We start from the raw sequence: 13,373 nt of genomic DNA on the forward strand, positions 1-13,373 counted from the left end.
TGCTAAGTGGATTGACCTATGTTCCGAATATGTTAATTAAGTTCCTCAGATATTTTTTTCCAACATCCTCGCTTGAGATAATGGTTTTTAATCATTAATCTCGACATAATTCATCATATCTATTATGAAATAATGTTATTTTCTAATTATCTCATTGGAATTGAGCTTTCTTTCGAGTTATCAATTGGTGGATAATCAACTCTAATACCATGTTAAGAAACCTAGACATGTATAAAGGTTTTCTTGTGTTATTAAGGTTGGAGGCTCAACCTCTATACATCTTGATACCATGGGCTCAGTTACAAAGATACATTACATCAAGATTTTGCACTGTTTTTTTTTTTGTTATCAAAGCGCTGATAGGCTGTTAAAGAGGTTGGCCACTAACCCATCTCTTGAACATAAAGTAGTTCTCATCTGGTTTACACTCTATCGTGTGCCCGCCGCCCTATAAACCAAACCAACAAAAAATGAGAAACTCTCCCACCTATAAATTTTTCATTTAGGTAATAAGAAAAACGTAAACTTGCTTTCACAGTGTCAAATGTCAGCTTATTGGCATAAGTTCTTGTGTATCTACAATGAAAACAAATTGATGATCTTCACATATATGTTTTTTTTTGAAACTACTACACATGTTTCTGTGATGAAAATGACAAAATACAGCAGCGACTTGATTGTGAACCATCCATGGCCTCCAGTGGTCAATAATGGAATAGTTTAGTGATCTTATCCAGTCTTGAGTTGCAAGGAAAGGGACAAGCATGTCGTGATCACCACTGTTTCACCAGAAACATCATGCCAATGAAAACCTTAACAGAAGATTAAAGAGTAGTTGTTGTAGACGACCGACCTGAAGATGAGAGATCAATATCCTTGGACGCTGTTATTCTTATGGTATGGTATGCTGCTTTTAATGTCATAGTTTCCCTATAACATGTTCTTACTCTGCCTCACCAACACCTATGTACCGGAATGACATAAGTCCAAAAAAAATCAGAACATAGATTCATTCATTATTTTTATAAGACTAGTGTGGAAATGAGATGGTGATGCCTGATAAGGATGGACAGAACCCGGTTTCGAGCTCGAAAGGAAGAGGGCCTCGGAAACCAGGAAGATATCTGACGGTAGATCCTTCTGAATAAGCATGCAAAATCAACACAAGGGGAAGAAGCAACAACAACTTGTTAACCATTGTTTTCTCTGAGTCTGAGTTTTTTTTTTAATTATTATTTTGGTTTAGAGTTTATGGCACGTGGGACGCAAACATCTTTAATTTAATAGACGTCCAGGGACAGATGCCGCTGGAGTAAGCATACTTGTCTCATTTTGATTGAGAACCAAGTAAAGGAATTTGGGCTGGGTACTCTTGGGTTTTAACTTATTTGGGCTTGGCACTTTATGGTGTTTTAAGATAGCCGTAATGCGGTAATCAATTTCGAGATCAACCATAGATGCATGTCCGGAACTCATATCATGTGCTTTGGCTTCGGACAATACTTGTTTCACTATGTCCCCTCTTTATGGTGGTTTTGATGGTGTAGTTGAAGCTTCTCTTCTAGGCAAACCTCTATATTGGTTTTTGTTGCATGTGGTTTCTTGTCAGTTTTGAGGCATTGAATTATCTTTCTATTGTTTCATGCTTTGTTTTTTGGTCTTAGATTCAATTTTCGCATGTAGAGGTGGTAGTGCTTTAGATTTCCCTTTTTGGATTTTGATTCCCTTGGTTGGACTAAATTTCTCGTCTTGGTTAAGTATCCTTTCTTTAACTCGAAAGCGAGCTTTTATTTGGTTTTTTTTAATAGATATTTGTTGTCAACTTCAGTGTTTGATGAATTTCTCTGTCTTGAAGTTATATGGTATTTGCGGGTCTCGTTCATTCATCATTTTTGAACATGTGTAATCGATCATGTACATCTGTCGCAAATATGAGAAGTGGGTTCGTCTTTACGGAGGATGCCAGGTTTTGTTGTTCGAGTTATCACCAATTGTGTTGACACCCGTCTTCCTTTGTTCAAGTTGTGCGGGAAGTCCTTTTGATCACACGAAAGACTCGAATCAAAGCTGTGAATAGTGAAGTGTCTCAATGTGTCATCATCAACCTTTGCCTCTCTGCTTTGTAGGTTCAGAGTTGACCATTATTCATTCTTTGTGGTTTATGTTTGTCTAACTTTCCGTACTATTTCTCTGTTTTTATTAAGGGTGGAAAAATATCCAGAAATTTAATTTGATCAGGTTATTTGTTTCGATTTAAAACGAAATTTGAATATTCATAATTTATGGATAAAATCAAATAATCATATTATATATTCGTTAAAAGAATGAAAACACAAATATTAAAATTTTAAAAGATGAATATCCGATTCAATCCAACATAAGTATATATATGCAATATAGATAATTATATATATTATAATTATTTTTACCTATATAAAATTTATAATGCTCTTATTTGATAACATTATTGTTTAGTTATTAAAATTTTAAAAGATGATATTTTATATTTTTATAATGAGATATTTTTCTTTCATTAAATTTTAGTTTTAAATTTTATTTTAAATTTTTTGTAAATCGAATTAACTATCCGATTAAAAATACATATATTACTGGATTTTTAGGCACCAAAATATAGACGGGTGACAAAGTAAATTAAATTATAAAATTATCTATCGGGACAAATAAAATGAATCACAAATACTTTTAAAAATCGAATACCAATTTGTGTCTAACCCTAGGTATGATATTAAAAGACTACAAAAGAAAAATAGGAGAAGGAGCATAAATATCTTTACTTTTCAAAAAAAATTAGGGAAAATTGTTTTTTTAGAGCAAAAAATGATAACTATGTTCTTTTAGACTAATATCTACTTTGTGTCATTTTTATCTATAATACCCTTTAATATTTTTGAAAATAAATTGAATAAAAAGTTTTACAGACAGAAAAATTTGGAAAAATAGTAACTATTGATAAAATACATATATGAACTTAGTTGTATTTTTTCAGTTCTAAAAATGTTTAAATCATAATTTTCAGATTCTGTTCTAAACGAAGTAGAAAACGAAATACATTTTTTCATTGAATCTACAATGTTTAGAATATGTTATCTACGTAAATAAGAGTATTCTAAAAATATTTAGAATACACATTCCGCGCATAACCTACCGATCTAAAATCTTTAGAAATCAAAATCTACACATTAATATAAATCTAAAACACGTAGAAACCGACTTCTACAGATTTACTGTAAATCTAAAACATGTAGAAATCAAAATTTACACATTACTATAATTCTAAAAACCTGTAGAAACCGATTTCTACAAATTAGTTGTATTCTACGGATAAAAAATCAGTTCCTAGAAATATGGAAACAAAATATTTGAGAATATTCACTTTCATATTTTGAAAAAATCGGTTTAAAAGAAAACGAAAAAAAACGTGGTAACTTTCTTCTCACACCGTCTTCTATATTCTATTGATTGTTCACAAAATTTTCACATTATTTCTACTAAATCAGTGTGAAATTGAGTGAGTTAGGGTTTATGAACTTGAGACTTTGATTTTCTCCCTCCTTGTTCGTGAAGGAGATGAGAAATTATGGGTTTCATCCCAAAGAAATCGAGTTTAAAGAGTTGAAATCGTGTTTGGTCGGTTCAAACGAAGTGGGAATCAAACCGGATATCACCGAAGAAAACCAGGAAATCGATTTGGAATACTTACCTGGCACGGGATCGATCGGTCTATAATTCGAGATCGGTCGATCTGTATGAAATCGACCTTTGCTGATCGAGTGAAATAAACTAGGTCGATCAGTATGTGCTCCGCGTTTTTTTTGTTCTGCATAATGATCAGGATCGATCGATCCGTTCGACTTTGTAATTTCGGATCGATCGATCCCGCTTGATCGAATCTATTATTTATTATATTTAAAAAATATAATTTTAAGGACATTATTACCATTTTGAAAATAATTAGCTTAATGGGATATAAAGTATATTAGATTAGTGTAAAAAGACATAGTTATCATTTTTTTTGTTTCGAAAAACAATTTTCCCAAAAATTTAAGAGTGAGTCAGCATTTCAACGTTATGTGAAATCTCAAATCAACGAATAGTGGATTGATGATAAAAAAAAATATAAGACACGCGTCGACTTCTAACTCTAAGTGATTAAGTAACCACACTAGAGATAATTAATATTTTAAAAATGTAGCTTAATGAAAAACGAACATGTACTCTGCGGATTTTGGATGCTCACAAGCGTCGTGTTTTATTGTTTCCCAGAGATTTGTAGTCCTCAAATGCCGATTATATATCTAATTATATTAAAAGGAAGATATACTCAATGGAGAGGCATGCCACGTCGTTTAATTAAATCAACCAATTAAAATAGTTTAAACTGTCACGTCACTTTATATTTCACGCACAAAGATTCGTATGTTTAGAAATTTTCGGACCACTTTGTAAACCAGCCCATATTCTTGACCCAATCAATTTGTCACCAGTAAAGACTTTCAAATAGACTCCTCCACTTCCACCTTCATCGTTATCTTCGAAGAAACTCTGACGTTTTTCTACCTTCTGTTTTTCTGATCGGTAACGGCAGTTTTGCACCATTCTTTCTCATTAAACCTATTAACATCCTAATTTAATCCTTCAATCGTAAGTTATTCCACCGTTCCAAATCCCTCTGTTCTTAACCTTATATAAACCCAACGAATCTCTGCTCCTCGCTAAATTCAAGAAACCCATCGAAGCACATCAGGAAATGGCGATCAAATCGACGAAACCCACCGGTTAGGCTCCAATCGCTCTATTTCGCCTGGCTTAACTAAATTGGGGCTGCGTTTCCGTTTGATTCATTTCTGGGAAGCAAGAAACACAGCAAAAGGGGGCATGCTTAGTGGGTTTAGAACTGCTTCTCATCGAGGAGCAGGTATGAAAACTAATTTCAGATAAGATTATTTGCATCCTTGGATTTGATTCCAATATTCAAACACTACTTTCTTTACGTCAGGGAAATGTTGTAGAAGAAAATCAAGAACAAGATGACGATGTCGGAGAGTCAAAGAATGTTGTATCACTGTGGTAGCGTCTTCAATACTTCCGTTTCTATTTGTGGCTTTTTCTGATTTAGTTGTGCTGTTAGTTAAATCACCCATTCTCACTTTTAGTTCTTTTTGTTTTGTTTGAGTTCAAAATATAAGACCAAGTAGTTTAAATCCAAAAATCTATGATTCATTATGTGTTACAGTGCCTCTGTTGATCTTTGGAACGTTTCGGCTGTGTTTTTGCTGAGATTCTTACAGAAAGACCACTTCTTAAGGAAGAACAAAGGCCAGAAAGGCATCAAAGCGATATATCAAAATTAATCATTTCAGATAGAGTTTTTAATGAGTTTTTCTGCGTATTTGTTCTGTGCAGATTGAACAACTTCACAAAATGTATAAACTCTTTGGTTCACCAGATAAAGAATTCTGGGAAAAGAACATGCTGCATTCTCAAACTAAGATGTTTAGACAACAAGATATGAACGTTGTCTGAGGAAAAATTATAAGGAGTGTCCGATAACATCAGCTGATCTGTTGATCCAGACAAACGAGGAACTTCCTCTTATGCTCTCATGTAAGAGGTATCGAATGAAATATATAAAATATATATTCTTATATTAAACTGAAAGTGTTTTGGTCTTCTCTGTAGCTTTGCTATTATTGTAGTACTTTAACACAAAACCTTATGCTTGTGATCCATGCATCGACATTACCTAAGTATCCTCCTAACAATAAAATGGATGATAAGTAAACTTCAACGAGGTTTCAATCGATTTTCATCAGATCTGTATAAATTTGTGTCTTTGTAATTATGCGTTCAGATTTGAGAGATTATAATATTTATTTTGCAGGGGAAATAAGGTATAAAAAAAATATATAACTTGATTTTCAAGGAAACGGGGAAATCATGTAGAACAATCAAAGAGCTTATAAATCTAAACAAGTTACCAACCCAACATGTATGTAATACAACAAGCTACCCTCAATGATATTTATTGTATCAAAGCTACAAATAGACCGGAATAAACTGATGCTTCAAAACCCCGTTCCTTATTCGTAGTTTGGTTCATTGTTTTCGAAGGAAGCCGAGCCAGAAATCATTCTCCGTACGCTATCTGAGACATCTCAAGCAACGACTTGAAGCCAGTTTCCATCCACCGGTTTATCTCAAACCATGACACCGGCAAGCGGGTTCACATTGGCTGGGACAAAGAGAAAAGACAACAACGCAGCTTCAACGCTCACTTATAATCAGCCTGCAGGATCTGTGAGCATATCATTTGCTAAGCCCACTTTTGGGCTGAAAGTTCCATTGAATTTGGTACGATATAAATCGAGATCTTTCATGATTTGGCCTGAATCAGCCAGTGCGTATATACTTGAAATCATTTGAAGTACATATGTAAATTACAAAATTTTCCCAGATGTGTGTTAAAGTTCTGATGTGAATTTTAATTTGTTTACATTATTGTCACAAATTGAGGGTTGACAACTTGGTCGGGAGTTAAAAAGGTGGTCAATTCAACATTTTCTTGCGAGTTTTGCGGTAACCGTACCTTTCTCCAATTGATTAGATCATCGATGCTTTCGTCATGTCTATTTTCTTTCATTATGCGAATGAAACAATAAGCCAGTATCCTAGTTTCTTGAGACCGCATAAAACAGATTGAATTTGCTCCACTGATGAGCTCCACCAACAAAACTCCCAAAACGATATACATCAACCGTCAAATACGTTCGCATGATATTGCTCATCCAGCTCTATGTTGGTATATATGTTTCAGAATTCAGATAATGATGCAGCTTAGTTTAAAATATGAAAAACTCTATCGCCATCTGTAGCAAATAGCAATACATAATATATATACTCTATAGAAGTTAAAGATACAAGTCAAAAAAAATGTCCATATGCGATTTAACACCATCAATCAAAATATGTCAAATCAACATTATAATTTAATATCTTAAAATGTCAAAAAATTTCAAAAAAAGAATTATTTAAAAATAAAATATATCTCATATAAAATAAGGTAATCAAACAAAAGAAAGAATATTAAAAATTAACTTGATATCTATACAAATTTTTATAAAATTAACATAAACCCTTTACTAACAAAAATAATAAATTCCTAGAAATGCAATATTTTCTAAAAATATGATTTCCAAACACTTTAAACTATTAGCTACAAACATTTCCTTAAGTTGAGGCTATATGACTAGGAAAGTTTTCACATAGAATTTAAAATTATCAATAAAAAATATAAAATTAGTATCTATTAAAAATTTTAAAATATAAAAAATGAAAATTAATAAAAAATTGTAAATATGTATCAATATAATAAGGTACAATAACAAATAAACAAACCTTGAAATTAATTCACTTAATATATACTGCAATTTTGTTTTAACTATATATACTACAAATTTGAAAATTCATGATGTAATATAGTTAACAGAATATATGTCTTAAAATGAAAAATTTTAAATAATGCAAGATTTGAAGAATATAGACTACATGAATTGAAAACATATATGATTTTCAAACTCGAGGTTATATTCTATTAAAAGTATTTATATATAATTTTAAAGCAACAATGTTCCATTAAATAGTTAAACTAATAAACGTTTTTCGAAAAAATAATTTAAATATCAATTTAGCTAATGGAGGACATGATGGATAAGTTTAGAGGTTCTAAACTATATTCGAAGATCAATTTAAGAGTGGCTACCACAGAGTGAAGATGGATACAACTGATATTAATAAAACATGTTTTAAAATTCATATAGATTACAGAAAATATTTTATTCAGTAATGTTGTTTGCTGACTTATTAAATATTCTAAAGTATCATATGGTATTTGGTTTAAAAGACGATTTTTAGAAAAATGTTTTCCCAAAAATTGACGATTTTTAGAAAAATGTTTTCCCAAAAATTAAGTTGCTTGAAAGACACAATTAATAATAAGATCTTTCAGCTATTTTCAATTGCACATAGTTAAGGAAAATATTTTTAAATGTATGAAAATTACTTAAAACATAAATTCAAAAGAAATAATCCGCGCGTAAAAAGATCTAGTGATAATAATGACGTATAATCTTGGTCCCTAATTAAAAATAGTTCTCGTTTATGAATTAAGCCGTTGCCACGTCTTTAGTTTTCACATTTGGACCCACTGTTTTATATTTATCCACTTTATTACTTTTAATTAATCAATGTCGTTGCTCAAAAAAAAAATAATCAATGTCCCAAGTTCCCAAGTATAATAATACTATTTAGTAGATTTTATATAAAATGTGGCTTTCAATATTTTCGTGAAAAGGATAATACTTTTATTAAGTAAGGATCATGACGGATGTAAATACATATGCAGTAATACTTATATTTTCAACCGAGTAGATGTAGGTCGAAGTCTTGCATATTTTGCTTAGAAAAATGCACTGAGTGACTCGCTGGATTTGCTTTCGCTCCAGCATGTCAAATTATCTTAGATGCCGACACAAAGCACACATTAAACAATTTAAAAAGACACAAATAATATAGTTTAAAAAGATAAATTATACAAAAGAGGAAGGAATCCATCATCAAAATTTCATAAAGTTGCAATATAATAAAACCATCTTTCCTTCTTGTCATCTCATCTCTCCTATCTTCTCCATATATAATTCATTTCACACCTCCAAAACTCAACACACACATGCACAATCTCTCTGCAAAATTTTCCAAAGTTTCAGCCTTTCAATTTTAAATTTCTCTATACTAAATTCACATTTTCCTCTGTTGCAAATTCAAGTTCCGTGAAATTCAACTCACACAAAATATTTAAACTTTCTTTAAACTGAAACCATATATGGATCGTTCATATACATGCATAAAAGAGGTGTTTCCTACTGGTATCAATGATTCCCCATCACCACCATCTTCTTCAACTTCCTCTTACCTCCATTCAACCTCCATGGCCCCAAATGATCCAGCAACATTAAACTCTCCGCAACCAATAGAAGGTCTCCACGAATCAGGCCCACCTCCATTTCTGACAAAGACATATGATCTGGTGGAAGATTCAAGAACCAATGATGTTGTGTCTTGGAGCCAAGACAAAAACAGCTTCGTTGTCTGGGATCCACAAGCTTTTTCCATGACTCTCCTCCCCAGATTCTTCAAGCACAATAACTTCTCTAGCTTTGTTCGCCAGCTCAACACATATGTATGTTCTAATCTTATCTCTCTATACGTGTGTTTGTTTCTGTGATTCCATGTATGGCACGAATCTAATGAGATCTAACATCTCACAATTAAATCGTGACAGTAACTCTTGGGCTATACACTTGTAAATTTTTCCCTGTGGTGCAGTCAAGTGTTGAATCGACTCATGAGACTTGGCTCTTGATTGTTTTATTTTTTGTTTTATACCATCAGAGTAGTTGATTAGTGTTAATTATTATATAATTGCATGAAGGATTCGTTAGTGTATATACATAAATGCAAGTGGGCATCATTGTTCTCCAAAAAATCTCGCCTTATAATATTTTACATCCCACTTGTGTATTTTGTGTCTTTTTGTCTCTAGAGATCTCTTGAACGGAGCTCTAAACATTGATAAATATGATATATGCAGCTACTTTTTTGCTCTCTCTCTCTATAATATATACATAAATGAAGTATAACTATATGAAATACTCCCTCATACCTAGTTGCATAAAATACACAAGATAGATAATGAATTGGGTTAGAGTAGCTGGAGTGTTTTGGACTTCTGATATAATATTAAGTTAATTGATAGCATTTGGAGTTGTATCTAACCATAAAATTGTATAATAGGGTTTCAGAAAGGTGAATCCGGATCGATGGGAGTTTGCAAATAAAGGGTTTCTTAGAGGGCAAAAGCATCTCCTCAAGAAAATAACTAGAAGAAAGACGAATAACAATAATCAAATGCAACCACCTGAATCATCCTCTCAACAACAATCACTAGACAATCGTTGCATAGAAGTTGGTAGGTATGGTCTAGATGGAGAGATGGACAGCCTAAGGCGAGACAAACAAGTGCTGATGATGGAGCTAGTGAAACTTAGAAAAGAACAACAAAGCACCAAAATGTATCTCACATTGACTGAAGCAAAGCTTAAGAAGACTGAATCAAAACAACATCAAATGATGAGCTTCCTTGCTCGCGCAATGCAGAATCCTGATTTCCTTCAGCAACTCATGGAGCACAAAGATAAGAGTAAGGATATGGAAGAAGCAATCAGAAAGAAGAGACAAAGAACGATCGATCAAGGGACAAGTGATGTGGTTAATGTAGAAGATTGTGATGTTAATGTCGGTGGTGGATCCTCCTCGAGGTTTGTTGACATGAAACAAGACATATATGGAGACATGACTGAATTTGATATGTCGGAGTTGGACGGACTTGCTATGGACATTGAAGGACTTGGAGGTCAGTTCACTGGGGAAGAAGTCTTGGATGTGGATAAAAGAGAACAAGAAGGGTTCCAAAACGAGAACAATGAGAGTTATGGTGAAGATTTTTTGGAAGGTTTGTTTAAAGAAGATCAAGATATTGATTTTGAACGAGATGGGGAAAATGTTGATGTGCTCATTGAGCAACTTGGTTATTTGGGTTCGAGTTCACACTAACTGAGAAGAATTTGAAAAAAATTCTTAAGCATTTGAATCAACTTGTTTTTCCTATTGGATAGCTTTATATCAGTTAGGTGTTGGACTAACATATTGAACTTGAGTTTAATTAAGTCATGTTTTTGTTTCTTTTGATGCTTTTTGGAATAAAATTGTTTGTTGTTATAACTAGTTTTGCTCCATGCACATATTTCTTACAAGTTTTTAAACATATATTTTTCATAACAAAATTTATTAATATTTGACAGTTGTATCATTCTCCAAGTTGAGATTTTTATTCAAACTATGTTATATATCACATATAAAATTCTTAAATTGGTTGTTTTTCAACTTTTCTTCACTTGTCTAGATTAATGTTGTTTTCTTAGAGCGTTTTCAAATCTATTTTATTATTTAAATAGAGTTTAGAATAAAATTAATTTAATAAAATTAATTTTACCTAATCGTATTTTCATTTTATTATAAAATAAAAATAAAATTACTTCAAAAATGAAATAATGTTTTTGCTTTTTATTTATTATTCTATTTTTACTTTGAAATAAAGTATGGTTAGAATAAAATTCAATTCTATTATAGAATTATTCTAGTTTTTTTGTTTTAAAAAAATGTATATATATATATATATATATATATATATATATTGAAGATGGTCTTTATAATGGTATATATATCTCTGATTAGCCACTATGCTAGAAACTAAATATATATATAAGTCTATCTTTCTATGTGAACTACGTATGTACTTTGACGAAAAGGGTACACTATATATGTTTTCGACTAGGTTTTCTATTTTGAAACTAAATTTAATTCATGATTCATGATTTTCTTTAGGGTCGGCTCAATAATTTTATAGGTTGTAGGGAAAAAATTACACTTAAAACTAATATTGACTTGTTTCTTTTATAAATGTTTTTTCTTTTATGTATTATAAACAATAGTTTTAATACAATTTGTGATGAAACCAAAAATATATACATATAAAATATTTTTGGACCCTTTCTATTATTATTTTTATAGAAAATCACATATATTTTTTTAAATAAATCTTTGATATGAAAAAATGAGAAAACATCATATTGAGTCTGGGACGTTTGCACCGTTGGACCCCAATCAAGTCGCCACCATTTATGTGTATGCGTAGACGGTGCTAAAACATCTTAAATGTGTTTGATCTATCATCTATCTATAACAAGGAAATAGGGAAAAACATGTACATAAATTCACTACTGAAATTAACTACTCCCAACATTATATGAACTAAAGTAGTCATTTTAATAACACAAGTTAACGTACTACACGTATATATGTGGATGTAAATGATAAAAAATAATTAGTTTCTCTTTTTAGAAAAACCTAAGTTACATGTATATTTCTGTCTTGATCATATATGTATAATCAACTAATTTCAAGATAGAATCATATTATCCAACTCGATAGAATAAGCCAAACGTACTGGTAACCTTAATTTTGGTGAACTAGTGGGTCAAATTATATCTGAAGGAGGTTCCACAGAAAATCAAATCTCGTAGCTCTAGTAGTTTAAAACAAACAAAAAAAATTCAATTGGTGTGTCTCTATTTGTAATTTACAATCCATTTATCTACTCACTCGACTTGTTAAGAATGTAATGCCCCAGTGACACATGGCTTGAGCATTTCATTTTTAATACTTTGCTATTTGGCTTTACTTTTCATTTTTCACATTATTGGTGGTATCTCACAGACCACCTTCTAGGCTTCTCTATCCCCCACTGCTCCATATCCTTCTAGTAAGTAATTAATTTTTATTTCTCGTGTTGCGGAAAGGGCAAGCTATCCACTGGCTTTTGGTTCTGTCTTGATAATCATTGTCTGAATATCTTCCCGAAATAGAAAACCATATTGAGTTTTTTTTTTGTCGATGCTTTTTTCTTACCTATGTAAATTTTTTTATTTTTAAACGCGATAAAAACTAAATAGAAAAATCAAATTTATGGCTAACAAGTTTGCACATGATGTTTAGAATCTGTTTTGTTATGGTTTATGTTATTTAATTCCATCGTGTTGGTATAAAATAATTTTTTTGTTTAAAAAAACACGAAGAAATAGACTTATGATTGCATTATATACTACAAAGTATTAAAGATAGCAGTTTGATGTTCAATCTAATGAGTCCAAACAATTTGATTAGTAAATACAATCTGAAACAGATAAATGACATTAAACTGTGTTGAATAATGAAATAAATTAATTATAAGATAGATGTCAAAAGTTAAGACCATAGAATGATGCTTTGGAATACGTAGGGTGCATAATCTGATGGTGTCAAAGAAAATGTAAAGCTGGTTGAAAGAAATCTCTAGAATATCCATGGACACTCTAGTCTAAGATTCCGAATAAACCCTCTACACTAGTGGCAGATTATTTTTTTTTTTCAACACTAGTGGCAGATAATCTTGCTAATATGCTTATTACATAAAAAAAATAAGTTTCAAATCTTAAAAAAGAAGATAAACAAGAATAAACAAATGGTATTTAAAATGATGCACAAGTGTTTTTTATAGACCGACTCAGAATAGTACAGTGTCATGTAAAATTCATAAAGTATACAGAATTATTAGTTTAAATCGCTTGTGATGTTTTTATAGTTCGCAATAAGCGTTAGTAAAAGAACCAACAACAATTATCGACTGATTTTGAACCCCC

At 31.5% G+C, this 13,373-nt stretch overlaps 1 protein-coding gene across 1 annotated transcript; it reads left to right on the top strand.

Annotated features, from left to right (window-relative positions):
- Nucleotides 1-8,641: 8,641 nt before the first annotated feature.
- On the top strand, nt 8,642-10,865 carry LOC106329163 (heat stress transcription factor A-6b-like). The gene is made up of 2 exons (XM_013767772.1): nt 8,642-9,256; nt 9,871-10,865. Exons 1-2 carry the CDS (start codon nt 8,900-8,902, stop codon nt 10,687-10,689), a joined length of 1,176 nt encoding a protein of 391 aa, XP_013623226.1. The 5' UTR covers nt 8,642-8,899; the 3' UTR covers nt 10,690-10,865.
- Nucleotides 10,866-13,373: the final 2,508 nt, after the last annotated feature.

This window comes from Brassica oleracea, chromosome C3 (genome assembly GCF_000695525.1).
Source record: "Brassica oleracea var. oleracea cultivar TO1000 chromosome C3, BOL, whole genome shotgun sequence".
Lineage (NCBI taxonomy): Eukaryota > Viridiplantae > Streptophyta > Magnoliopsida > Brassicales > Brassicaceae > Brassica > Brassica oleracea.